Below are 27,531 nucleotides of genomic sequence, written 5' to 3'. Positions count from 1 at the left end.
TCTAAGGGACTGCAAGGCCAAATTCTGATCCACACACGTGCTTGTCCTGGAAGTCTCTTCTGAACTGGGAACCAGGGAAGTGGAAGGGAGAGAAATGGACTAAAGGATGACCTGCAGAAAGAGGGGAGGAGGGTGTTTGAGATGAGAAGACGGATCACTCTCTAGGGTGGGTGTCATTTTAATTAGGAATGAGATTCTCCGGGCACCCATTGTCTTTCTGTTTCCAGATTCTTTTCCAGGGGGGCTTGTTGTCTATGGACTGATGGCATAGTTCCAATGTGGCCCATTGGCTTTGTTCACATAGACTGGCATTGCTGTGCTCAGTGCTGACTGCATAGTCCCATGCCAGGGCTCTGTGCTGGCAGGTTCAGAACCCAGGTCCCCTCTTTGGTCCTCTGCTTATCCCGGCTCCTACCCTGCCTGCCTTATAGAGGTTTCCATTCTGAGCCCCGTATATAGCTGAGCAGCCAGAAATGGACCCTGTGCAGGGCTCTTTCCCACGGTGTCCAGCAGAGAGGTTTGCTTCCCATGGTCCGCACAGCTGACTCACCTGCTTGAAGCTAGGCTGCTGTCCTCCAGTTCAGAGCCAGGCTCGGACAGCCAGGCTCCTAGGGGTTCAGGAGAAAGCAGTTCGCAGTCACAAGACCTGAGAGCCAGAACGCAGAGGGGAGGGCTCTGGTTTTCCTTCTTTCAGAAAAAAAAGAGAAGGCCGGGCGGTGGTGGCACACGCCTTTAATCCCAGCACTCGGGAGGCAGAGGCAGGTGGATCATTGTGAGTTCGAGGCCAGCCTGGTCTACAGAGCGAGATCCAGGAAAGGTGCAAAGCTACACAGAGAAACCCTGTCTCAAAAAACCAAAAAAAAAAAAAAAAAAAAAAAAACAAAAAAACAAAAAACAGAAAAAAGAGACATGAAGGTCCAGAGTACACAAACTGTGTATCCAGGGTCACACAGCTCAGCAAGAGGCGAACCTAGACTTTCTGAGCCTCGGGGTCAGTGGTCTGTGGTTTTTCACACTTCACCTTGTCATTTTTTTTCTCAAAAAGGAAGAAGATAGGGAATAAGGAGTAAGGGGGGGTGGGGGACAAAGAAAGGGAGAAGGAAGCAAGAGAGCATCATCAGGAAAAAGGTATTGGGGGCTGGTGAAACAGTCCAGTGGGTGCTGGCTTGCCACCAAGTCTGAAGACCCGGATTTGATCTCTGGAACCTACATGGTGTAAGGAGAGAATGAACACCAGCATGCTGTCCTCTGATCTCCACACATGTACAGCTACACACACACATACACCAGACACATACAGACATACACTCACACACATCCACACAGACATGCACATACACACACATGCACATATACACATAGACATACACCTACACACACACACACACACACACACACACACACACACACACACACAAAGAAAGAAAAAGGTATTTCAGGGCTGGGGAGGTAGTTCATTTAGTAAAGTACTTGCCTCGCATAACCTTGGGTGCTATCCCCAGCATACATGAAAGGGACTTGTAAGGCCCTTGTAATTCCAGCGCTTGAAAGGTGAAGACAGGGCCAGGAGTTCTAGGCTATCCTTCTCTACATAGCAAGTTTGAGGCCAGCCTGGGTGCTGTGAGACCTTGTCTCAAAAAAGGGGTGTCGGGGGAGAAAGAGGAGAGGAGAGGAAAAAAAGGTAGTGTTGTAGTGGGGACTGTGGGAGGGCCACTCCTTGGCTTCAAGCATCCCACCAGAAACCAGTAGCTGTGGCAGAAGGGGCCTGGCTGGCCTCTTGTATCTTACAGCAGCTTGGATTGAGGGACCTTGCTAGCCATGACTACTAACAGAAGATGTAAGGCGGTATCCACTTGTTAATCTGGAGAGAAACTTGTAATGGAGGATTTTGCTAAGTATTAATGTTGACCATTTCCTGAGCCACCCAGAGAGCCCTGTGTAGGGCTGGGTCACTGTGCCCAGGGCAAACACGGCTCCAACGCCAAGACCCGCTATACCTCCGAGTCACATCTCCGGGTCTTCACTGCTGCGCCTCCGCCCCCGGGAAACTGGACCTTAGTCCCTGGATAGTTGCTCGAGCTCCGCAGGGCTCCCAGGACACCGCAGCATCGGATTTCGCGTGGCAGCCCAGCTTCCCTTACTCCGATCCCCTCCCGTCTGGGGACCTTAGAGCCAATCACAGAGCTGCACAGCTCCGGGTTGTAGAGTCCCAAGCCCGGGACCCGCCCCTCTTTGTTGCGGTGTCCAATGGATGCATCCGGAACATCGGCGGCTGCCCGGGTGACTCGATTATATGTCACAGAATAACATTCGAGAATGGGACATGGAATGAGGTGACGGCCGCCGCAGCTCCAGCAGCCCTCTGCAGCAATGAGGCTGGTTGGCCCGAGGTGGGTCCCCGTGCCCCGCGCGTGCCCTGACTGCTCGCAGCTGCCACTCACGGTGTCCGCGCGGGACCCGCGGGAAAGGGGGCGGCGCTGCGCTTGCCCGGGAACCCCGGCTGGAGCCGCCCCTCGCGCGCCAGGGTTTGGGGGGCTTCCGGGAAGACGCCAGGCCTCCTGAGCAAGCAGAGGCTGCTGCGGCGCCCTCGTGCCAGCCCTGGGTGCTCACGTGCCGGCTTGCTGTGGGTCGGTGGCAATCCACCACATCTAGGGACCCAGGGATGAGTGGATCCTGGAGGGGTCCCCTGTGTCTTCTTGCTACACAGCTGTCTTGCTTCTTCCTACCCTGTCCCCTCTGCACCCCGTGCTCCTTGCATGTCTCCCCATCCCCGGGTGCAACTGGGTGTGAGTCTTCGTGGCGCCTTTCCAGCCGCCTTGCTAGGTAATCCGCCGGGCTAGAGGCTCGCGTTAGTCCTAAGGGGGTGGGTCTCGGGCAGCGAGGCAGGGAGTGGGCGGGAGCCCCCTTGCCTGTCTACTGAGCCGCAGTGTGTGCTGTTTCCACTGCTTTCAGGCCCGGCCGGTGAGCGGGGAGCCCGGCAGTTCCCTTAGTGCGTCCTGCGGCCGCGAGAGATGAAGGCCACCCCCGCAGGGCTCTGATCTCCGGCGCGCCCAAGTCCCCTGCCGCGTGCCCCTCACCATGACCGGCTCCGCCGCGGACACTCATCGCTGCCCCCACCCCAAAGGCGCCAAAGGCACCCGGTCCCGGAGCAGCCACGCGCGGCCAGTAAGCCTCGCCACCAGCGGGGGCTCGGAGGAGGAGGACAAAGACGGCGGGGTGCTGTTCCACGTGAACAAGAGTGGCTTCCCGATCGACAGCCACACCTGGGAGCGGATGTGGCTGCATGTTGCCAAGGTCCACCCCAAAGGGGGAGAGATGGTGGGCGCCATCAGAAACGCTGCCTTCCTGGCTAAGGTCAGTGGTGTGACTAGGAGAAGGCGAGATGGTCCGAATGGGCGGCATGGGACCGGCTCAGCTAGGGCGGAGCAGGGAGCAGAGACCTCATGTCCAGCTACTGAGTCCTGTCTCTGTTCCGCTGCCAGAAGGGATAGGCAGGGGGCTTGCTGGCTTGGCCCTGTAAGGTTAGGCTGAGCTAAAATCCATTATGTACTCAGCCCCTGTAACATTTTCATCAAAAGCTAGTGTCACCAGGTCAACACAAGTCACTCTAAGAAAGCATAGAACCCCATGTCCACCCCGCCGGTCCTCCGTGGAGTGTTTCACTTCTCCCTTGTCCCCCTAGCAAATGATTTATGGAGCCGTGAGTGAATTTGTAGTCAACCAGCCAGACTCCTCAGCGTGAATCATTTCTAGACTTTTTGCCAATTTTCTTTTTCTTCTTTCTTTCTTTCCTTCTTCCTTCCTTCCTTTTTTATGACAGTGACTTTTACCTCTGGAACTTGCAGAAAACAGTGAACTGCCTCTTCCCAGCTTATCTGGCGCCATGGGGAGAAAAGGGAAGCGTTTGGCTGTGGCTTAAAAGGGACTTTCCAATACACAGGATGAATTAGTCTCCCCGGTAAAGGAAGAGGCCAAGTGAAGCTCTCTTTCTACTCGGGAGAGCAGCCAGCGAGCGGTTGAGCTTTGTGGCCAAGGATATGGTTACAGAGGGAAGATGTCCCCTGGTGGGAGTGTCCTGTTATATAAAATAGCAAAACGCAAGCTAGATGAAAGCCTGGTGTGCCACTATGGAGATGGCTTCCCTGAACTCTAGGGACCTGTTTGCTGAGAAGGATCCTGAGAAGGTGCAGGAATCACATACCCCAGAGCCATGCAGTAGTCAGTCCTAGCCTGTCTGTGCACAGCTGAGCATGCAAGCCTGTAGACCAGAAGGCTGTGTGTGTGCCCTTGGGGAAGTGGAGGAGGCTCTCTGCTTCCCGCTCCATCGTGCTATATTACTCTGCTAGTCGGGGAATTTATTCCCTCCAAATAGGAGCTTGTCTGACAAGAAGCTGATGCCCCAGCATCAGCAGTAATGAGCCCTGCTCTCGAACACAGACAGCCCAGGTTCTGAGACCATCTTCCTCTGCTTACCATGATCCACCAGAGTCCTTACACATGCAAGAGTTGGCCAGAGGGAGCAGAGGCTGCATGCCACTGTGTGGGCTGGCTTTCTGATTCCTGCACCTCCTTCCATGTGCCTTTATGGTTACCCCAGTTTTATGTGCGGGAGTCCTTCTCTGTGTGGACAAGCATTGGATCTTAGTATTGGTGATGATGTCTCTCACTCAAGTCCTCCTGAGAGGGAGTTAGTACAAGACAGAGGCACCCTGCCTCTGTTCTCTGTGGCCTCCTCTTCCTTCTCCCTCATCATCCTCCTCCTCTTCATTTTCTTCTCTTCATTCTCTTCTTCCCCACGTCAGTCTGTTCTTTCTGGGACCTTGGCTCATTTGCCCTCAGGCGGTCCCCATACGAACACAAGTGAGATGCAGTATTCTAAGTGTTGCTGAGGTGATGCTTCCAGTTCTACAGCTGAATGCTTCCTTTTTATAAAAGAATGCTCCAGTCAGGCATGGTGGTGAGTACCAGTAGTCTCAGCACTCAAGAGGGAGAGGCAAGAAAATTACAAGTTCTAGGCCACTGAGTTCAAGGCCAGCCTGGAATGTGTAGTGAGACCTAGTTTCAAAAAAGAAAATATTCCTGCATCTTATATGTGTCGTATTGTATTTTCCTTGTAACCCAAGAGCCTCCTGACGGTTGCTGGTAAGTCGGGACTCCTCTAGCTGAGCACAGGCCATTGGTCGCTCTAGATTTGTTATTGTTTTTGCTATTTGTTTGTTTGCTTGCTTTTTGTTTTTTTGAGACAGGGTCTCACTCTGAAGCCTTGGTTGGCCTGGAACTCGCTCTGTAGACCAGGCTGGCCTCTAACTCATAGAGATCTGCCTGTCTCTTCCTCCTGCCCGGCTCCTTTTATTTATTTATTTTTTAACTTTTAAAGACTTGTTTTATGTGTACGGGTGTTTTGCTGGCATATGTGTCTGTGTACCATGTCATGAGTGCCCACAAAGGTCAGAAGAAGATGTTGGGACCTCCAGAACTGGAGTTACAGACAATTGTGAGTCACCATGTGGGTGCTAGAATTGAACTCAGTGTTCTTCACCATGGAGCCATCTCTCTAGGCCTCCCCATTCTTTGACAGGGTCTTTGTTGTATCTGGGGCTAGTCTCAAACTTGTGGTCTTCTTGCCTCAGGGTTCTGATTTCTGGGTTTATAGGCATGTCCTACCACCCCCTGGTGACAACTGGGTCTTGAAACCTGAATAAGAGCATAAGATTTCATTTTCCTACATTGCATATTTGTTTTTTGTTTGGTTTTGTGTTTTGAGAAGTTCTTATGTAGCCTAAGTTAGTCTCCAGTTCACTTTGTTGAGGCTGGCCATTGAGCCTAGTCTCTACCTTCCAAGTGAGCACTGAGTCTTAATAGTTGGTTCTCCATCCCCAGTCCCATCATGGCATCTCCTGGCTTCCATGTCCCCCACATCCTGGCTCCTTCCCAGGCACAGGCATGCAAATCTCAAGCTGCTCTGTCAGAGGCCATTCCCCTCCAGCTCCAGGGCTCGGCAGTCTCTCCTGGGGCCCAGTTTTTCTCCTTTGGCCGAGCCAACACCACTCTGTGAGGAACGTACAGCAAAGGTGTGTAGTGGGGCGTTGCTGAAGAAGGATTACAGACTTTGGGCAAGGTTAACTACTTTATCAAAAGAGTGGGAACTGAGGCAAGAGAGTATCTGGAGCAAGTTCCCAGGGTCTGTGAGGCACGGAAGACGTGTCCTTCAACTACAAGACCTTAGTTAGGAACCGTAATAAGTTCTGCCTGAAGGCCTGGGTACCTCTCCTTGGAGCAGGGGTGGGGAGTATCACTTGAGGTCCTCTCCAGATTGTGACTGCATTCTTCTCCACTCATGGTTGCTGAGTCCAAGTGAGCACCTGACTAGGTCCAATCCAGGCTTTTGCTGGGGTAATTTAAGAAAAGATCGCGTCACTGGGGTCACACAGAATGGGCAGAGAGAGGCAGGTGCAGAGGAGCAACTGGCCCTTCTAGGTCTGGCTCTCAGACATCCTGGTGCCCCAAGTCCTACTCTGCTGAGGCTGGACACCAGGGCGGCTCAGCCAGAAAGGCCGCTGGGTTTCTTGCAGTCCCCATGTGTGTGTCTCATTTTCACAGTGATTCCAAATTTGGAAAGAATTCACATTAGAGGGCTGAGATCTGAAGTGTGAGCAGGGATCTGAAACTCTCCTGCAGGCTCTGCCCCTGCTCCCTCTGCTCTCAGGATGCTCCCTCCGTTCTGTGGCCTGGATTCCGAACTATCAGTCTGGATCGTCACAAGATGCGACTCCAGGACCTCTGTCCCAGACCACAGGCTGGGCCCTTTGATGCAGGAGCCCGGGGCCATCCTGGGACTATGACTGCTTCATGCTACTCCTGTGCAGTTAAAGAAATGCTTTGGTTTCTCCTTGTTCTTGTCCAAGGTTGCTCGAGTTGGGGCTTCTTGCTGCCTCTCTGGCTCCAGGCCCAGCTTCCCCTTCCCTTCTTCACGACCATGCCAGCTGCACACCTGTGCTCACCTGCAGCCTTCCCTCTCGCCTTCTGTCAGCTTTCTTGTTTGGCAAGAAGGAGGTGGAGAAGCGGCCGCCAGAGGCTTGCCTGTACTTCTCATTATTCTTCCCTGCCTACCCCACACCCTCCTTTTCCAAATCCTCTAAACTTCCAGGGCTTCATCACCAGCACTGGGTCTGCCTTTCAGAGCATGGAGACTAACAGGAAGGATGGAGGATGACATTTTACAGGGCTTCCATCTGTGTTTAAGTTATTAGTGAGTTTAAACCTCTTCCAGACAGTCATTATTTACATTTCTCCTTTAGTAAGCCACTTTTTGTGACCTTATTTGTTGATTGTGGTAAAATACATGGTACACTACCTTCCTTTTGACCATTTTGAAGGTATGATGCTGCTGTTTGGATCCCAAATGCCGCTCCTTTCTCCTCTCACTTCTTGGATTCCATGAGGTGACAGACCTTGTTTACCACAGGTTCCCTCCACCATGTGCTGTGACCATGAGCTGAAACCTCTGAAACTGTGAGGAAAAAATAGACCTTTGTTCTTTATAAGCTGACTATCTCAGGGACTTTGTCACAGTGATAGAAAGTTCTGTGACATAAAGGATGTGCACATGGTCACGCTTCCATCACCACCATGCATCTCCAAAACCTTTCACTTCCCTCTGACACCCACACACTAAATACCGACTGCCCGGCGCTTACACCCTGACAACCACGGACAGCCGCTCCCCGCCTTGTCTGTGAGGCTGGCCACTCTAGGAAGTTCATGCATGAGGAACTATGTAGACTTTACCTTTAGAACCGTTTTTACATTTATGTGTGCGTGTACATACACACCAAGACACACATGCAGAGGTCAGACAGGTGTGGGTCACTTCCCACCATGTGGCTTCGGCAAAGGCCTCCTGCTGAGCTGTCTCCCTGACCCAGTATTGGCTGTTTTGAGGTCGGCTCACTTCAAGGTTCATCCACGTTTCAGTGTGTCCCCAATATGTGCCTGCTTTTGAAAGTTGACTAGCATCCCTCTCTGGATGGAGTTTTGTTTCTTTGTTCTACCCATCCACAGGCACTGAGCTGGCCCCGCTTTTGCTCAGAGCCTAATGAGCTTTCTTATCACTCTGTGAAGTCTCCACCAATTAAGGACACCTCCTCCTTGTCAGCATGTGCTGAACTTGGCAATGGAGTTGATGTTCTTAACTATCGGGTAGGAAGACATCCTCAGGAAGTGAAACCTCAGGGTCTAGGAACTAGGGTCCCTGCTGATTCTGAGCCTCTTCTAACCCAGCTCCGGAGAGCATGTTACTGATGGATAATGGCACACTTACACCTGTGTGTGCCGCGCCATCCCTGCTGCCTTGTCGTACAGCTCCCAGGCAGATGAGGCAGTGTTGTTATTTTACCTGCATGCAAGTGGAGGCTCTCGGGGGTCCTGTCATGTGACCAGGGTCCACAGTTGGTCGGAGACAGAGCAGGGATTTGAACCACTGTGTATGTTTCCTCATAGCACCTCGGGGGCCCTTCTGGTTTATACTCCAGGTCCAGGCTGCCTGAGGTGCTGTTTGAAGTCGCCTCAGGCTGAGCCCCAGCCAGCTCACCTGACTTCAGGGTGACTAGCAGCTGATGGTATCTTCCACTGAGCCCCTTGGCTCTCCCCACACAGCCCTGCTGCAGCCCACCTCGGGGAATGCCTACTTTTGTCCTCCTACTTGGGAGCAAATGTGGCTGCAGCCAGCTGAGGTAACTGTGCAGCTGTTTTCCTAAATCCCTTGGGCGCCATTGGCTGCTATTCTGAGGCCCAGCTGTCCTCTGAGCCCCGCTTCACACCCTCTATGGGCTTCGTGGGGTGGGGGAGGGGTAGAAATAACTCTGTGGTCAGCTCCCAAAATGGACTCTGAGCCAAGTCAGGGGCTACGTGTTCAGGGACTCTCTCTCTCTCTCTCTCTCTCTCTCTCTCTCTCTCTCTCTCTCTCTCTCTCTCTCTCTCTCTCGTGTCCCTCGCTTCCTGACTTTTCTGTGAGGGAATCTCTGTCTCCCTTTCTTCTCTGCTCCCATGTTTCCTGCTCTGTACCTGGCCTAGCGCTCACAACATGGAGGTGCTAAGGAAGGGTCTGTTCTTCAGCCTCGCTTCTCTTCTCACCTCTCTTTGAAACCTCTGATTTTGTTACATAGGTTTGGTAGACATGTGGGTGTTACTGTGAAAAAACAAGGAAGTCTCAACACTTGCTAGTGTTGGTTGGACAGAGAATTCATGTGTGAGTTTGTGTGTGAGAAACTGTTTATGTGGGAGTGTATGTGTGGGGGAGTGGGAGGGGGTATCAAATGGAGTCATGGGAACAAATCTTCAAATTGGAATCTTTTGCCCTCCAAAGTGACTCTCCCAGACAAGGAGTTTGAGTTGAGGTGTTGGAGAGAAAATGTGGCTTGTAGAACAGTTGGGCCTGTGTGTGCCCACACAGCAATGCTCGTGCACACACACACACACACACACACACACACACACACACACACACGGCGCCTTGGCTTGGATGTACCAAGTGTGACTGCTTCCCTTCCAGCTGAAGGGATGGTTTCTGTGAATTTAGAATGCCTCAGAGCCGAGGCTGAGTTAGAGGCACCGAGGAGAGGCTGTCATCAGGGAATGTTGGCAGTAAATGTTGCACAAGTTGGGGAAGGGCTGCCTACCCCATGCTTAGGGCACCATGCCCATCTCTCACTGTGCACGGTGGAGCCCATGCCTGGAGAGCCAGGAACTGCTTAGGTGGTGTCTGGCTCTGCTGTCCAGCTGGGCTGTCCCCATTCGATCAGCTAACGGTTTTACCAGCAGCTCCCCTTCCATTTGCAAAGCTGGCCCTGTTTCCTCCAAAGATGAGACTAATCTTTCTTTTCACCCTTTTTACTTTTTTTTGAAGAAGCAGACGCCTAGAGGAGCCTCCTCCCTTAATCCTGCACTCATAGGGACCAAATTTCTTAGTCACCAGTGACAGCCCACCACAAACATGCAGAAGATGAGGAGTCAATGGGGATAAACAAACCTTAATGTCTTCCTGTCTGGCTGGTGTCCTTGTGTCTAGGGAGGGGTTTGGTTGAGTGCTGACTGTAGGCACTTGGGGAAGGAGAGCTGGCTGAGCTCCCATGAGGATGCCTCATGAGGAGAGGCACAGCACTTACCTGAGGAGAGTCGGCAAAAGGAGGGCCTTCCTTAATCTGGCACTCAGGAAACAGGCTCAGGAAGGGAAGCAGTGGGCATGTGAGGTGTGTGGTGTTGAGAAATGGTGCCTGTGGCTGGTGCACCATTCAGCTGTAGTTATTTATCTTGGATGCCATTTGTCTTGTGTCCTGTGTCAACGATGCTCACGATGGGAGCACATATAATGGGGTCACTCTTAACCATGCTGCAGAATGGACCATGTGATAAAAATGTAAGGGTCAGTCAGTGAAGCACTTTGGGGTCCATCCTGGGCCAGTCTCAGTGGGATATTCCACAGGATATAGTCCCTGGCCTCGAGAAGGCAGTTATGTTCCCATAGAGAAGTCAAACTGTATTATACTCAGTGTCAGGAGGGCCATAGAGAACCATGACCCAGAGTGGAGTATGTCGGAGGGGGCTTAGAGGGCCTTTCAATGGTGGACCAGCTATCTTAGGGGAGATGCTGTGGGGGAGGCACCATGGCTACTGGTGACTGTACCAAGTGTGTGTCTGCTCCTAGGAGCAGCTCTCACTTGATTTTAGCCCCATGCTTGCTCCAGGAGCTGTGCCCCAAGCAACCCCTCAATAACAGGAACCCCCCTCTCTTTATCTCTCTGTAGCCTTCAATTCCCCAGGTCCCAAACTACAGGCTGTCCATGACGATCCCAGACTGGCTCCAGGCCATCCAGAACTACATGAAGACTCTACAGTATCCTTTCAGCCAGGGGCTGAGCACCCCAGACAAGGGATGAGCATGGTGATCGCAAGCTTGGTGGAAGGTCACCCTTGGGAGAGAGCTTGCAGCCCACATGATAGCAGAGTATATCATGCAGAGACCAGAATAATGAGGGGTTGTCTCTCAAACAGAGCGATAAGGTTGGTCCCCTGTGAGCCTGTGACTTCTCTTTTCCACTTCCCTGTCTTTTCCTCTTCATTTTTCTCTACTTCTTGGTTGTCTTTGTTCCCTTCTTTCCCTACATGATTAGTTTTCTTTCTCCTCCCCCCTCCTTAGAAATGATAGGATAAAAGGATAGATCATTGAATCCACTTTTAAACCAAAAAGTCAACTACTAGTCTTAAATAGTTTACATTGGTATGGATTTTTATATATTGATACAGATTTAAGGTTATTTTTGTTATGCTGTATATGTTTCTATTCTTGTTTAAGGTATTGTACTTATGCGGCTCATTTAAAAATGTAATGTAAAGTTTTAGTTCTGGAAAGCTATTTAGGATAATAAAGACAGGTTAGTAGTTAGTCATCTATAACAATAAACTTTATACTTATGTTAGGTATGTTTTCAAGGTCAAACAGAGATAGTTTAAATAGATAGATGGTCTTCAAACACTTCAGAGACCTTCAGAATATGGCATTTAAAATATTTTAATTGCACACAGAGAAACCCTGTCTCGAAAAACCAAAAAAAAAAAAAAAAATATTTTAATTGCATGACAGTGAGACACCCTCTGTTCCTGGCAGCACAAATTTACTCCAAAAAAGGATGATGGGCATCAAAGGACCGCCGTATGCAGTTTGCTTTCATTGTGGCAAAGTTAGCTTCTGGGCAAGAAACTGCCCTTGCCTTGACTGTTGACAGTATGCTGTCCAACTTGGACAAGCAGGACACAAAAGAAGGTGACTACCAAACTTGCCAAGAAGGTAGGGCAGTCCTTAAAAAATTGACGCTTCACAAAATGCTGTCAGATATTCTAGGCATGTGGGACGAAGATGGATGTGCCAATGTTGCAGAGAAACCATGGATGACTGTCTAGACAGTAAGCTGTTTCTGTCATTTCTATAGTTTTGGAAGTTGCTTGCTTTGCACTTCCTGTTAACTCAGGTAATATTATATCCTTCTTGGTCCTTTGGTGGAGGTTGAAGACTAGATAGTTATACTGTTTTCTTTGTTACCAAATTAAAAAATGAAACTTATGAAAGAAATGTAAAGTTTATAAAGGCTGAGAGACACAAAAGCTTAAGTTATTCATCTAAGAAAATGTTCTAAGGTCTAAAAAGGTATTTTTAGGATGGTAATACAAGTTATGATGGAAAGTGGTTTAGGTATAAAACTTTGGACTCATCAAAATAGGATAGATAATAGTTTCTCCCAAATGGCCAAATACAAGTGGACTGAACATTGTAAATTCTTACTTGATAGTTGTTCTTATTAAATATAGTTTTACTGTGTTAGAGTTAAATCCTTTCCTTTTTATTTAGACAAAAAGGGGGAAATGTTGCAGAATATTTGTGTACACTGTAAAGCAGCATCTCTGCCTAAGGGGCCTTCTGATTGGTTTAATAAAGAGCAGAATGGTCAATAGCTAGGCTGGAGAGAATAGGCGGGACTTCCGGGTAGAGAGAGAAACTGGGAGGAGGAATCTAGGTACATGATTTTTCCAGAAACTGAAGAAGTCGGACATACAGTACAGAACAGGGTAACTGAGCCACGTGGCAGAATGTAGATTAATAGAGACAGGTTAGTTTAAGTTATAAGAGTTAGCAAGCTTTCATAATTAATAATAAGTCTCCGGGTCATTATTTGTGGGCGGGCGTTACAAAGATAGTCCAACAAGGAAGCTGCCACACCCCCCAGCCTTCCTTTTCTCCCCTCTCTCACTTGTTTTGCCTCACCCCTGGCCTCTCAGGATCTCAAGAGACCCACCTGTCTCCTGCTGGTTCCCAGCAACTCAGGTAGGTGACTGTCCCAGTGGTGTGGTAGGGTGTTCGGGCTCTGCAGTGGGGCCCCTGCCTCAGCTTGACAGAAAGAGCTACCGAGGAGCCTGAGGGTTCGGTCAAGGCATGTTTTTGGCCTCCTCAGTACCCTCAGGTTGTTTACAGTCGGGGTTAGTTTAGTTCTGCAGGTCCCTCAGAAGCAGCACTGTGGGGACAAAGGGCAGAGGTGATGGCCGTGGATCACTTCTGGTATTTTATTAGGCACAGGAGCCAGATGGGGAGCCAGCTTCAGTGTGCTCTTCAGGAGGTTGCACTTCCGGTTGACTCTGCAAAGAGGTCCCTGGCATGTTGGCTTTCTTTCTGCTTGCTCCTCCCCAGCCTTGAGGCAGAGAAGACTTCAGGAAGCAAGGAGCCTCTGCTGCAGGCAAGAATGATGTGTCTCTCCTGAAGGGATCAGACACCAACACCTTCCAGGGCTGCATAGCACCTGGAGGATAGCATCTGTTCCTGTTCATTAAGATAGATTACTTGATTAGCGTCTCAGTTTCTGCCTCATAGGTCATCGCCTTCCTATGTGGCACCTTCCCCATGGAGTCCTAGCTCCTCGTTAGGAGACCGTGGCTTTATCCAAGAGAGAGGCTGGCAGTCCCAGGCCCTACCCAGGTATTGCTGCTGATCTCCAATCTGAGACCCCCACATGGATTGTTGGTGGTGGTTGAGGGGCACAAACACCTTCCCAAATGGACCCAGGTCCCAAGAGCTGACCTTCTCTCAGTTGTTACTATCACCAAACATTCCAGGTGACCTGAAGTTAGAGTTGCTCTCACTTCTATCTAGGACGAGGCCTTCCCAAGGAGAGTGAGCCTGGCTGAGCTTCATCACTAGGGACAAATTTGCATGTATTTTGCATATCATTTTCTCACACTGATAGAAAACCTGCCACACATACCTGGCTTAGTCCTCATCATTGCTCTTGAAGGGTCCTCTCTTTCCTCTTTCTCTGACCCATTAATGATGGCCATTGACTACAAAGTGGGCAGTGGAAAGCACAAGGGAGATTAGGGGGCCGTGATCAAGGGAAGCAGAGTAGGAACCCTTCCATTTCCGACCTGGGGTCTAGTTCCTTGGGGAGCCCGACTGCTTTGCCTTGACACTGGTGGGGATTGCCTGGGGCCCTTCCTGTAAGCAGATTTTTCTGTCCCACCAGCCAGCTCCTAAATATTGACATGAAGACTTTAACTATGAAGGCACTGATGATAGCTTAGGCTTGTTCCTAACTAGCTCTTATAGCTTCAATGAACCCATTTCTATTCATTTGCTTTCTGCCTTGTGGCTGTATCACCTTTACTCTGTATTGCCCATGCTGCTTCCTCTGAGTCCTGGTGTCTCCTTGTGACTCCATCCTTCTTCTTTCCAATGTTCTCTCTGCCCCCAAAATCCTGCCTGCTATTGGCCATTTAGATTTTTATTAAACCAGTCACAGTGAAATATCTTCACACAGTGCAAAAGAATATTCCACAACACATACCTAATTATACATGTGCTCAGATGTCAGTGGTGTTTTGATGGGCTCAACCCTGCCTTCTGGAACAGTGTGAGTGGCAGTGAACTGGAATACCGGTCTCTGTGTATGTTTGGAAGGGGAGCCCATGGCTCTGCTAGGTGAGGGAAGCCTGCCCAGGAGCTCTATGCTTTGCACAAGGAAGGCTAGAGAGAAACTTCCAGAAGTTCTGTTACGAACCACAAGGAACTTAGAGAAGATGGCCAGACAATTTTTCATTACTTTTTTTTTTTTAAAGATTTATTTATTATGTATACAATGCTCTGTCTGCATGTACCCCTGCCCTCCAGAAGAGGGCACCAGATCTCATTACAGATGGTTGAGAGCTACCATGTGGTTGCCGGGAATTGAACTCAGTACCTCAGGAAGAACAGCCAGTGCTCTTAACCTCTGAGCCATCTCTCCAGCCCAATTTTTCATTACTTAATTATAGATTAATCTTACTTTTTAGAAACTGAATTCTACTTTATATGTACTGGGAACCCCACTGTTTGAGCAAAGTTTTTGATAGAGTAAAAAAACACCACTTTACAATAAGAGCCCCTTGTTTTTTCTTTTACCCCTTAAGATTTTTAAATTTTTTATTTTAGAAATGTCAGGCAAGCCTGTACCGATATGAACACGGCCCAGGTCAGCCCCTCCTAAGGTGCGCTGGTTCACATCACCCTTGACCCTGACCATGTTGTTTCCAAAGTGTGACAGGAAGTCATGAACCTACAACTGGAATCTGATTTTGAGCTCCAGGCTCTTTATCTGTGCCCCTCTCCTGGGGGGGACCTAGTTCCTCTCAGGGGAGTGTGAGGTGTGTACCCACACTCGAAGCTGCTTGCATCACTGGGACACGTGGTGAATGAGTTTTATGTACCCGACTGGATACAGCAGCTCTGGGAAAGCAAAGGCACTCTTCATCAGCATCTTCCCAGCACACAGTTTTCCAAATAGAATCTTGTTTGAAGCAAAAGAGTAAAACATATAAATCAAGTTTTCTTTAAGCTCAAAAAAAAAAATTCAAAATTGTGTCTCAGAAAGCATGACATGAGAGGGTGTTGTGGAATATTATTTTAAGATGTGTTACTTTTGTTTATGTTACATTTGTTTAACTCTGTAAAGCTGTGTTACTGTGCCTGTCTAAAACACCTGATGGTCTAATAAAGAACTGGCCAATGGCGAGGCAGGAGAAAGGACAGGCGGGGCAGGCAAAGAGTATAAATAGAAGAAGAAATCTGAAAAGAGGAGAAAAAGAAGTATCCAGAGAAGGAGGAGGACTCTAGGAGCCAGCCACGCAGCTACACAGCAAGCCACACAGTAAGAGTAAGATTTACAGAAGCAAGAGAACAGGAAAAGTCAAGAGGCAAAAGGTAGATGGGATAATTTAAGGAAAGCTGACTAGCAACAAGCCAAGCTAAGGCTGAGTATTCATAATTAAGAATAAGCCTCTGTATGTGATTTATTTGGGAGCTGGGTGGCAGCTCCCCCAAAAGAGTAAAACAACAACCAACAATAAGGGGGGCTTTGGTGGTACAGGTTTGCTAGCTCTGGGGAACTGGGCAGTCAGGCAGAATCAGGATGTGGATAGTGGTGCCATCTGTTTAGATTAATGATGTCAAGTGTTGATCCAGGCATGAAATAAGTGACGTTTTCTTAAGTTCTTTGTGCTATTGAAAAGTCTTAGTGCCACTCTCCCATCTTTTCTTCCATACATTGATATATTGGTCAGCCTGTACATACATACATATATATATATCCCTTTGTCCACTTATCCATCCATCCTACCACCCACCCATCTATTCATCCTTCCATCTATCCATCCTTCCATCCATCCACCCATCCATCCACCCATCCATCCACCCATCCATCCACCCACCCATCCACCCACCCATCCATCCATCCACCCATCCATCCACCCATCCATCCACCCATCCATCCACCCATCCATCCACCCATCCATCCACCCATCCATACATCCATACATCCATCCTTCCATTTGTTTTCCCATCCACTTACCTATTCATCCCTTTACCTTTCTTCCATCATCTGTTTGTCCATCCATTTTCCTTTTCTTCTATCCATCTTACCATCCATTTGTCCTTCTGTGCAGCTACTTTTTCTCTCTATCTTTTCACTTGTTTATCCACTGAGCTTCCTGCTCATTAATTAAGTCTTTTACTTATTCTCATTTATTTAATAACATTTGCTAACCTGTGTATGTTGAGCTTCTTCTAGGCTTTATGATGAATGTTCCCAGCTCTCAAGAGCTTCTAGTCTAGCATGTGACTTAGACATGTGGTCACTGTGACTGGGACACAGGGCAGACTGAAATGAGGTATTATCAAAAGTAAATCTAGGCTCAGTTAGAAATTAGATTTCCAAGCCGGGCAGTGGTGGCGCACGCCTTTAATCCCAGCACTCGGGAGGCAGAGCCAGGTGGATCTCTGTGAGTTCGAGGCCAGCCTGGGCTACCAAGTGAGTTCCAGGAAAGGCGCAAAGCTACACAGAGAAACCCTGTCTCGAAAAACCAAAAAAAAAAATAAAAATAAAAAAAAATAAATTAGATTTCCAGGCTGGAGAGATGGCTCAGTGGTTAAGAGCACTGGCTGCTCTTCTAGAGGTTCTGTGTTCAATTCCCAGCAACCACATGGTGGCTCACAACCATCTATAATGAAATCTGATGCTCTCTTCTGGCATAGAGTTGTACATGCAGAGAGAGCACTCATATACATAAAATAAATCTTAAAAAGAAAAGAAAATTAGATTTCAAGAGTTTCACAGTGAGGAGTCACAGGCTGTTGGCTTCCCCTGGCCACTGGCCAGAAAAGCAACTACTTCCTTACCCTATAGAGAAATGGGAATCTGTCTGGCCCTCTGCTGGATGACTGGGACTTCTGTCACTTTGCCTTTACATATTTCACACAGATACAATCACACAGGGACCCAGTTCTTTGAAATCAGGAAAATGAGACCTCTGAGCGGGTAAGTGGTGCATGATCTCTGGACCAGATGGCCTCTCTCCTACGGGTGAGCTACCAGCCCCCTCTCCCAACCTCTGTCCCTGTCTCCTAGGGCTCCAGGATTCTAGTCTGCAGAGGGTGCCCTAGGGTGGGGGCTGAGGACTAGTTAGTCTTGGCAGCTAAATTCAGTGATCAAGACTGACTCTCGGGCCAGGTGTGGTAACCTACATCTTTAATCTCAGCACTTGGCAGGCAAGTGCATCTCTTGAGTTTGAGACCAGCCAGGTGTACATAGCAAGTTCCAGGCCAGCCAGGGCTACACAGTGAGACCCTGACTCAAAAAGCAAAACAGACCAGACTGACTTCCAAGATGGCAGAGGCCTGCAAACCTCCTCATGAGGCCTGCTTTACTTGTTCCTGTATGTCCCCACCTCCAGGCTGGGAGGGTGCTGGGAGGTGTTAACATGGTCCTCTCTGAGGTAACTGGGAGGGGAGTGCGGACTTGAGGATCTTAGTTCTGTCAAGCGCACATGTGTTTTTGGGGTCCTCCCTTGGAAGCAAGTTGTTCCCTTTCTAGATTCCTGCATGGTGCTAGTGTGGAGACAGGCATACGGACAGACTGATGAACTGACAGTCAAACTGACTGCGTAATTGTGTAAGTCCTGAGGTCTTCTCTTGTGCTCTATCCCACAGGTTAATGGAAACAGCGAAAGAGATGACCCGAGAATCCTTGCCTATCAAATGCCTTGAGGCAGTCATTCTGGGCATGTATCCTTTAAGCTTTGTGTGTTTACTTCGTGACCCTGTTCTGGAGCTAGTTGTGTCTTTGGTGTCCTTGGAGAAAAGTGTCAGACCCCCTTGGTACTTCTCTCAATTTGGCCTGGCTGGAGTTGAACAAAATCAATGCTTGGCTCCTTGGACCAGCATTCATCTAACCTGTTGTCTGTGGAGCTGTCAGGGCCAGTGGTCAGGCAGGTGACTGTAGATTCAGCAGTCCCAAGGAGAATTCAGGGTCAGAAGGACTTCAGAGAGTGCATGTGTGGCACTCATACGGCAATGTGGCATATGTGTGCACTATCCTGACACTGTCATAAGAAAGACACTTACATGGAGTTGAAGCAAGGCCAAGAGGACGAATATCCAAACCATCACCACTCCAAGTGTGAGAGCAGGTTGCAGAGATGAGCAGGTGCTGGCAATGTGCCTCGATGGAACCAGTGGGCACAGGGTCTGGTCTCCTGTGCTTTATCATTTTTGCCACCTCCTTGGCTCTTTGCCTTGGGAGGAATTTGGTCCAGAAAGCTGTGATGACCCTGACTGGTGGTGGTGGTAACTGAACACAACCAGATAGAAGAGCCAGAGAAATGCTGGAGCCTGTGGGGTAGTTGGCTGGGGGGACCATGGCCACAGGAGCACAACAAGGTGTCAGGTTAATAGTCAGTGCTAAGTGGCTTTCCAAAAGACCTGAAGGTGAAGAGTGACGTGGGCTCAGGCCTGGGTATTCCACTTAGAGTGACTTTCTCAACGAGGACAGTGGGAGCAGCGGGGCTGGGTCTGCCAGCTCATTGTGAGTGCTTACAGGAGGGAAGGGTCATACTTGGACCATGACCTTGGCAGTGGGACTGGGGTGGGTGAAATAGTTTCCTGCCAGGAGATAGAGTGTACAGAACTTGGAAACCAGCCAGGCATAGGAATTGACAGGGAGTCAACTAATACAGGCTTCCCATTAGGCCACAGATGGAGAAGATGAACTTGAAGGGTCAGGAGTGACAGGAGTGTGACATCCTTTGTGTAGACCTGCGCTGGGACAGAAGCCGTGAAGGTTGAAGGGAGGGGGCTGCAGGTGTCCAGGCCAGAGCACTGCGGATCCCTGCATTTCTGTCTTGCATAATGATGCCACGGCCGCAAGGGAAGGACTTGAAAGGAAGGCTCCGACTGTAGGGCATGAGCTCAGATGTGGACTGGCTGAATCTGAAACGTGGAATCTGGGCTATTCGGGATGGGATATTTGGAGAGTAGTTGGGCTTTTGAGGGGGTGGATCTATGCTAGAAACACAAATTGGGTGGTGGGAGTGTTGGGGAGACAGGAGAAGGAAAAATGATTAAGGAAGAAATTTTTTTATCTAGATGGACACAGAACCAGTGAAGGAGCCTGTCCTTTATGCTTTGCTGTGATCGACACCATGACCAAAGTGACTTAGGGGAAGAAAGGATTTATTTCGGCTAATACTCCCAGATCAGAGTCCATCGTTGAGGGAAGTCAGGGCAGAAACCATGGAGGAATGCTACTTACTGGCTCTTTCCCTGGTTCATTCTCAGCTACCTTTCTTATGCAGCTCAGACCCACCTGCCTAGGAATGGTGTTGCCCATAGTGGGCGGGGCCCTCCACATCAATCATCAATCAAAACAGTTGCTCACAGGCATGGCCACAGGCCGGTCTGATGGAGGCAACTCTTGAGTTGAGATGACTCTAAATTGTGTCAGGTAGACAATGAAAACTAAGCAGGACAGAGACTTAAAGGAAACTTAGAGGTAGGGTGAAAACCAGGAAAGGAGATGGGTCAGTGGAAGGTATGCTTCAGAATTAGATGGCAACAAGAGGATGGTCTAGTCTGTTTGGACGCATAGACACGTGTGGTATATGCATGTGTGTGCACTTGGGTGCAGGTACGCACACTAAGGTATGCATGTATGGGTACAGGGCCTAACAGCTTAACATTGAATGCCTTTTAGCACTCTCCACCTGTGTGTGTGTGTAATGTAAGTGTATGCACGTATATGTGTGTAAATGTGGGTAAGCACATGCCACAGCATGAGTGTGGCAGTCTGAGGACAACCTCGGGTGTCTGTGCTCACCTTCCACTTCATTTGAGACAAAGTCTCTTTTTTTTTTTTTTTGTCCATTTTAGCACACAGCAAGTTATGGGGCCCATAGGCTTCCAGGGATTTTCCTACCTGCCACCCCACCTCATAGAACTAATGGGGTTCCACATGTGTTCTGCCATACCTGGCTTTGTGTAGGTTCTTGGGATTTGAACTCAGGTTCTTTGCATGTGCAATAAGAGCTTTAACTCACTGAGACACATCCCTTCCCAACCATCTACCTGACTTATTGAGACAGGGTCTCCCACTGAACCTGAGGACCCTGGTTTGGTAGACTGGCTGGCTGGGCAAGCCCCTGGGACCCTCTTGTCTCTGTTTCCCAGTTCTGGGATTACAGGCACTCACCGCCACACCTGACTCCTTCACATGGGTGCTGGCGGTCTGAACTCAGGTCCTCTTGCTTTGCAAGACACAGTTTCTCTACCTACTGTCCTGGAACTCGCTCTGTAGACCAGGCTGGCCTCCAACCACAGAGATGCTCCTGTCTCTGCCTCTCAAGTGCTGGGATTAAAGGCGTGCGCCGCCGCCGCCGCCGCCGCCGCCGCCGCCGCCGCCGCCGCCACCACCACCACCACCACCACCACCACCACCACCACCACTACTGCCGGGCTGCACAGCAGGCACTTTAATCACTGAACCATCTCTTTGCCCCTCTTGTACCTTTTTGTTTTGTTTTTGCTCTTTGAGGTGCTGGAGACCGAACTCAGAGCCTTGAACATAGTAGCCCAGCACTTTACCCGAGCTAGACCTCTGGCTCCACATTTTCATAGGGTCTTATGCTTTGTGTGTGTGTGCTTTATGTGTGTGTACATTGCTCGGTATTAAAGTCTGGGCTCCACACCTGCCACTGCATGTTTCCACAGGACAGGGAGCTTCTTGCTTCTCTGTCACTGGCAGAACACACAAGGGTCTGACCTGCAGTATGACTGTCCATCCATGCCTTAGTTAGCATTTGGAAAATGAAAACTTGAGTCTTTCTGAAGCCTCTCCCAAATCTTCTCCTTGCTCAGCATATAAAGGGGAAATGCACGTTAGAGAGTGTAGCAGGAGGGCAGGCTGCGGGGCAACAGGTATCTCAGGCCCCACTCTTGACTAGCAGGAGTTAGCCACAGTTGTAAGCAGAGCCCCCTGCTGGGAGCCATTGGCTTGGGAGCTGCTGGTAGAGGCCAGCAGAGGACACAGGCCAGACCCTGACAAGCACCACTCAGCTGCTTTGCCTGCCTGCTGAGTGTGCTGGAGTATATAGGCCACCTTGTCCTTTGCACATTGTCATACATCTGAGCATCATTGTCCCTGGAATTACCCAGAAGCATTAGGGCTTGTAGAGAATAGATCTAAGACCCCGCTGGGCCAGTGCTCTTGATTTTACTTTGTTCTTACCTTTGTGACATTTCAGAGAAGAGCAAGGCGGGTGGTGGGGGGTGGTGGGGGGTGGGGGGTGGTGGCCGGGGGAGACTGCCTGTCATGCTATGCTCAGGGAAACCGGACTCAGCACAGACCTCCATCCAAAGTTACAGCAGTTCTGTATTTGCTCGATGTCAGCATCCGGTGTCCTGCTTTCCTCTTGGGAAGAGTGATGGTCATGGTCAGTGTCTCCCAGTTTCCCGCTGTCCTGGGAAGCAAGGTTTCCTTGACAACTGGGAAACTGCTAGGTTTGGCTGACTTCTGGTCACTGGTCCTACTTTTCTATGTAATGTGTATAAGGGTGAGTGTGCAGGCCGGGAACAACTGGTCCAGAACCCACCAAGTAAGCTAAGCTGGCTGGCCAGTGAACCCCACAGATCTACCTGTTTCTACTTTCCCAGCCTGAGATTACAAGCCTGGGTTCTGGGAATTGAACAAGGCAAGTGCTTTGCAGACTAAGCTGTCTCCCCGGCTTGTGCAGTAAGTCTCTTCACGTCAGCCTCAAGTTCAGGATCCCTTCCTGGACAGTCACTTTGTACCCTGCTAACTAATATGTGCCCACATTTCCCATGCATGCCAGACACAGGGATCTTAGGCTCCAAATTTTTGTCTGAATGGTGGTGGGTACTTTGGAGGAACAGCTACTGTGGCGAGCCTTGCTGGGAGGATTGTGGTGCAGGTTGGTCATGGTCCCAGCTGCACTTGGTGTTGGGAAATGAAGCTAAAAGCTGCTACTCCCACAAACAAACTACCTTGGTTGATTTGTTTCCAAGAGTTCCATAATTGGTTTTGTTTTGAGGCAGAGCCATACTATGTATTCCAGGCTGGCCTTGGACTTCCTCTAGCCTCCCAGCTGCTAGAATTGTAGGCCTGTGCCATTGTGCTCTGGTGTCCTTTTGTCTTTTGGGTGGTCCTGAGGATTGAACCTGGGCCTCATGCTTGAGAGGCAAGTGCTTTCCCACTCGGCTGAAACCCCAGCCCTGTGTATGACTTCCTGATACACTGCTCTGTAGAGTCATCTGAAGGTCCTCCATCTTAGTTACTTCTCTATTGCTGTGGTAAGATACCATGACCAAGGCAACTGATGGAAGAAAGAGTATTTGGGGCTTACAGTTTCAGAGGGTGAATGGGAACAGGGCCACAGGAAGGCGTGGGTTGGAGCAGTAGCTAAGAGACAAAAACCTCGAGGCAGGGAAAGAGCTAACTGGGAATGGTGTGCACCTTTGAATTCTCAAAGCCTACCCCCAGTGACACACCTCCTACCAAGGCCACACCTCCTTTAATAAGGCCATACCACTTCCAATGAGGCCACACCTCTAACAAGGCCATGGCTCTTAATCCCTCCGAAAAAGCTTCACCAACTGGAGACAACCATTCAAATACTTGAGCCTATGTGGCCGTTCTCATTCAAACCACCGCGCCATCTAAATACTCAGCTGCTTGTGGGGGAACTTATGTGCTAAGGACCATGGCTTCCACTGCGTTTTCAGGACAGGGTTTCACTAAGGAGCCCTGGCTGGCCTCAAACTTAGAGCTCTGTCTGTCCCTGCCTCTCAAAAGCCGGGATTAAAGGTGTGTGCCACCATACCTGGCTCCTGTGTGCATTCGTTATGGCTTCAGGATGTATCCTTGAAAAATGTTCAGGGCCTCCTGATGGTCAGACAAGGACACTGAGGTGACACAGAGGGTCAATGGTCAGGGGCCAAGTCACATCAGGACTTGGCTCAGGGATCTAGACAGTCCTAAGAATTAAGGTGTGGAAATCTCTGAGGTGGAAGACTGTTTACCCATTTTGGGCTGAGATACGTCATTCAGGCCACCCAGGAAATCAAGTTGTCAGGTAACATGAGATTAAGACGGATTCTTTAAAAAAAATATTTATTTGGAGGGGAGGTGCTGTGGCACATGGATAACTTGTAGGAGTCAGTTCTTTCTTTTCATCATATTGCATTGTGGGGATGAGACTCGGGTCATCTGGCTTGGTGGCAGGTACCTTTACTGCTGAGTCATTTCAGCTGTCTGTACAGAATGAGGATGGATGGAGAGCTGTGTCGGCACACCTGAACTCACCATCACACAGTGCCATGTCATTATTTACCTGAAAAGCCTGCAGGTCCCCTGGGCATTCTGTAAGAGGAATGGCCGAGAGAGTTTTTAGAAAAGTTGGGCCAAGGGCCGTGAGATCTGACAGGAATGGTGTGGAATTTCGAGAGGGGCTTGGAAGTGTGATGCCTCTCGCTCAGCCATCCAGGGCCTGGAGTTAGACGTTAATTCAAGCTGCTCCTCTGCACTTATTGGTCAAAACCAACATTGTAGTGGTTGGGGAGGCCGCTCTGTGGGTAAAGTGATTGCCTTGCAAGCACAAGGACCTGAGTTTGCTCACCCAGGACCAATATTAAAACAAACAGACACCAGTTATTGAGACTTGCCCTTGTGATCCCAGCCCTGTCGAGGTGGAGGCAGGAGGAGCCCTGGGTCTCACCTGCCAGACAGCTTACTTAATGATCCAGTTCCAGGACAAGAGGTCCTGTCTAGAAAAGTAAGGACAGCAGAGGAACACCAAAGGGGACCTCTGACCTCCACACTCATGTGCACACACCACACACACACACACAACTAAAGTCATGGCAAGAGGCTGCCACTAAATCAGTACAGGCCAGCGAGTGGGGAGAGCCAAGGTGTGCCATGTGAGGTGGGGACTAGGATGGCGGGGGGCACTTGGGATGGAGGGTAGAGGTTTTCTACATGGTAGCCCAGGTGGTTGGCACAGTGTGCCAGGTACGATGAGAGCAACTGTGTGACTCCTGGTTGGAGAGATGACTCAGTGGTTAAGAACACTGGCTGATCTTCCAGAGGACCCGGGTTCGATTCCTAGCACCCACATGACAGCTCACAGTTGTTTGTCATTCCATTTCTAAGGGATCTGGCACCCTCACACAAACATGCATACAGGCAAAAACACCAATGCACACAAAATTAAAATCTAAAAAAAAAACCCAAAAAAAACCCAAAATGTGACCTCTTCAGACTCCTCTCTGTCCTTCACCCTCCGGTCACCAGCCAGCCTTGGCCTTACCTTGTGTCTTGGATTCTGGTTTTCCTTTCTTGCCTGGACCACCACAGAGGCCGTTAGATCCTGCCTGCACCACACAAAGCAGTCGGAACATATTCTGATTGTGTTTGTTTGGTTTTTCAAGACAGGGTTTCTCTTTGTAGCCCTAGCTGTCCTGAAAAACTCAGATTTGTCTGCCTGTGTGCTGGGATTAAAGGTGTGTGCCACCACTGCCTGGCTTGATTGTGTTTAAAAAACACACTTGGCTGGGGAGACCGCTCAGGAAATCGATGCACAAGCATGAAGACCTGAGTTCAGATCCCCTGACTCCACATGAGAGCTAAGTGGTCATGCGTGCCTGGATCCCCAGCATTGGAGAGTCGAGACGGGAATCTTGGGATTTGCTGGCCAGCCAGTCTATTGAAATGATGAGCGTCAGGTTTAGTGAGAGATCCTATCTCCAAAATAAGAACAACCGAGGGAAGACATCCGGTGTGAAGCTCCGGCCGTTACTTAACTTGTGCCCTCATGGTTGAGTGTGCCTGTGTTCACATGCACACCTGCGTGCGTGCACACCTACAAATAAGTAAAAACACCTTACGTAGCTCCAAGTGCCCATAGAAAGTCAGGTAAGGGAAGCGGGCCGTCATCTTGTTTTGCATTTAACTACTGAGGATGGCAGTTTTTCTTTATCCCATAATCGTTTGGTTTTGGTATGCATCACAGAATTGATACTCAAAGATGCCCAGAAAATCCACTGTAGAGGATTCGTCTGGAAAGGTTAGATACTGAGCTGCCGGAGACAGGGGGATGGACTTACTGGCCCCAGGAGTAGTGTCTCATCCTGGGAAGCCATGCTCTTTGAATTTTTTTTTTTTCTGGTTTTTTGAGACAGGGTTTCTCTGTATAGTTTTGGTGACTGTCCTGGATCTCGCTTTGTAGACCAGGCTGGCCTTGAACTCACAGAGATCCGCCTGCCTCTGCCTTTCGAGTGCTGGGATTAAAGGTGTGCGCCACCACCGCTGGCCTGCTCTCTGAATTCTTAAGGCCCCTGTCTCTTCCTTGACTCCACTTGTGTAAGATATTTAACGAACGGGCAGCCTTCCATCGAGCGGTTCCCCATCAGCTTTAAAACCTATTTCTCAGGAAACTACTTTCACCATGTCGTGCTGGGGATTTATTGCAATGGTTACTATGGCTCACTAGGCATGAGCCGAAGGGCTGAACTGATGGACAAGCCGCTGACCTTTCGGACTCTGAGTGACCTTGTCTTCGACTTTGAAGACTCCTACAAAAAATACCTGCACACAGTCAAGAAGGTCAAAATTGGGCTGTATGTCCCCCATGAGCCTCACAGCTTCCAACCCATTGAGTGGAAGCAGCTGGTCCTCAATGTCTCAAAGATGCTGAGGGCTGACATACGGAAGGAGCTGGAGAAGTACGCCCGGGACATGCGGATGAAGGTGAGTGCCGGGACAAGTGCGTGGTGTGTCGGAGCTTTCCATCTGTATCCATTGCTTTACACACAGGACAAAATACCTGACCCCAAAATATGGCAAGGTGGGAAGGGGAGTTTGGTTTAGTGCACAGTTCAAGGATGCACTCCGTCATGGGAAACAACAGAGCTGTAGGAACCTGAAGCAACTGTCCACAGCTGGGGCTCAGCTCACTTGCTCCTTTTTATTCCGTTTTGGCTTCAGCCTATAGAATGGGGCTGTCCACACTAGTGTGTGGTTCCCACCTCAACTTATCCAACCTAGAAACTTCCTCACAGACATGCTCGAGGAGCAGCTTCCCCTGTGAGATTCTTAAATCCCATCAAACGGAGAATCAGGATTTAACAATCACATTATCTTTTGCTTTTTCTAAATGGCAGGAGGTGTTTGTTTGTTTGTTTGTTTGTTTGTTTTTTGCTTAGTGGTCACTCTGTAAAAACAAACCCTCTGCACCCTCATTTGATTGGACAGTTAGTCCTTTCACATGTGATACGGCCTGCCGTCTGTGCCTGCGGAGTTTGCACCCTTGGTTTCAACTAGCTCTGCATCAAGGACAATATGAAAAAAACTTGTAGCTGTGCTGAAAATACATATTTTTTCTTATTATTCCCTGAATAATATATAGTTGAACAGCTATTATGTCTTAGGCATTACAGAGCATTCAAGTTGTGATGCGAAGTCTACAGGAGGATGGATGTGTGTAGGTCATATACAATCATAAGGGACTTGAATACCCATGGATTTTGGTGTCTCTTTGGGGTGCTGTAACCAATTCCCAAAAACATCCCTGAGAGGCAGATGTACTTCCCAAATCAGAGCTGAAACCATCTTAGATGTTACAAAGGAAGCGGTGCCTCTTTTCTTAATTCCTTCTATGAACTAAGATCTAAAAATAAGAGACCAGTTCTGTTGTTCAGGTACTGTGCCCGGAACAGAGGGACTCCGCAGGAAGTCACTTCTTGGCCTAAGACCCTGTCTTATGGTCTATTTCAGAGACATGTCTGTTTGGCCTAAGTTTCAAGGTCTTGGGCATCAAGTTCTGAGCTGGTGTCACAGCGTTTAAGAGGGGGCATTCACTGCTGAGCTTGGGGACATGGTACTCAGTATCCATTCTTCACTCCATAGTGCAACACGCCCACTTGTCCCTGTCCCTCCAGGGCCTGTGGAGTCACTGAGAGTAAGTGGCTATTCTGAGTCAGGCTTGCTTATCTTCAGTCTTCAGGGCCCCAAGTGGTGATACTGGTAAGCTGGAGCCTACTCTGTGCCTGAACATGGGAAAGGGGAGTCAGCAGAACCTGGTTTCTGGGGTGCTGCAGGGGAGACTTTGCCT

General features: G+C 49.3%; 1 protein-coding gene across 5 annotated transcripts in view; it reads left to right on the top strand.

The window, feature by feature from the left end:
• The first annotated feature begins 2,014 nt into the window (after window positions 1-2,014).
• Window positions 2,015-27,531, top strand: part of Vash2 (vasohibin 2) — a 37,487-nt gene continuing 11,970 nt past the window's right edge. For 2 of the 5 annotated variants that reach the window (XR_008218085.1, XM_052737995.1), the window contains exons 1-6: window positions 2,015-2,390; window positions 2,953-3,354; window positions 10,803-10,891; window positions 17,331-17,387; window positions 18,059-18,133; window positions 25,787-26,168. Coding sequence is in view for 4 of the 5 variants with exons in the window: in XM_052737995.1 (XP_052593955.1) it covers window positions 3,079-3,354; window positions 10,803-10,891; window positions 17,331-17,387; window positions 18,059-18,133; window positions 25,787-26,168 (879 nt within the window). In the remaining variant the exon portion in view is untranslated. The other 3 variants (XM_052737998.1, XM_052737997.1, XM_052737996.1) reach the window with 3 other exon arrangements.

The sequence above is a fragment of the Peromyscus californicus genome, unplaced genomic scaffold, assembly GCF_007827085.1.
Source record: "Peromyscus californicus insignis strain IS unplaced genomic scaffold, ASM782708v3 Scaffold_14__1_contigs__length_90479793_seg_2, whole genome shotgun sequence".
Taxonomy (NCBI): domain Eukaryota; kingdom Metazoa; phylum Chordata; class Mammalia; order Rodentia; family Cricetidae; genus Peromyscus; species Peromyscus californicus.
The sequence above is the reverse complement of the archived record's forward strand: the minus strand, read 5'-3'. Positions and strand labels throughout refer to the sequence as shown.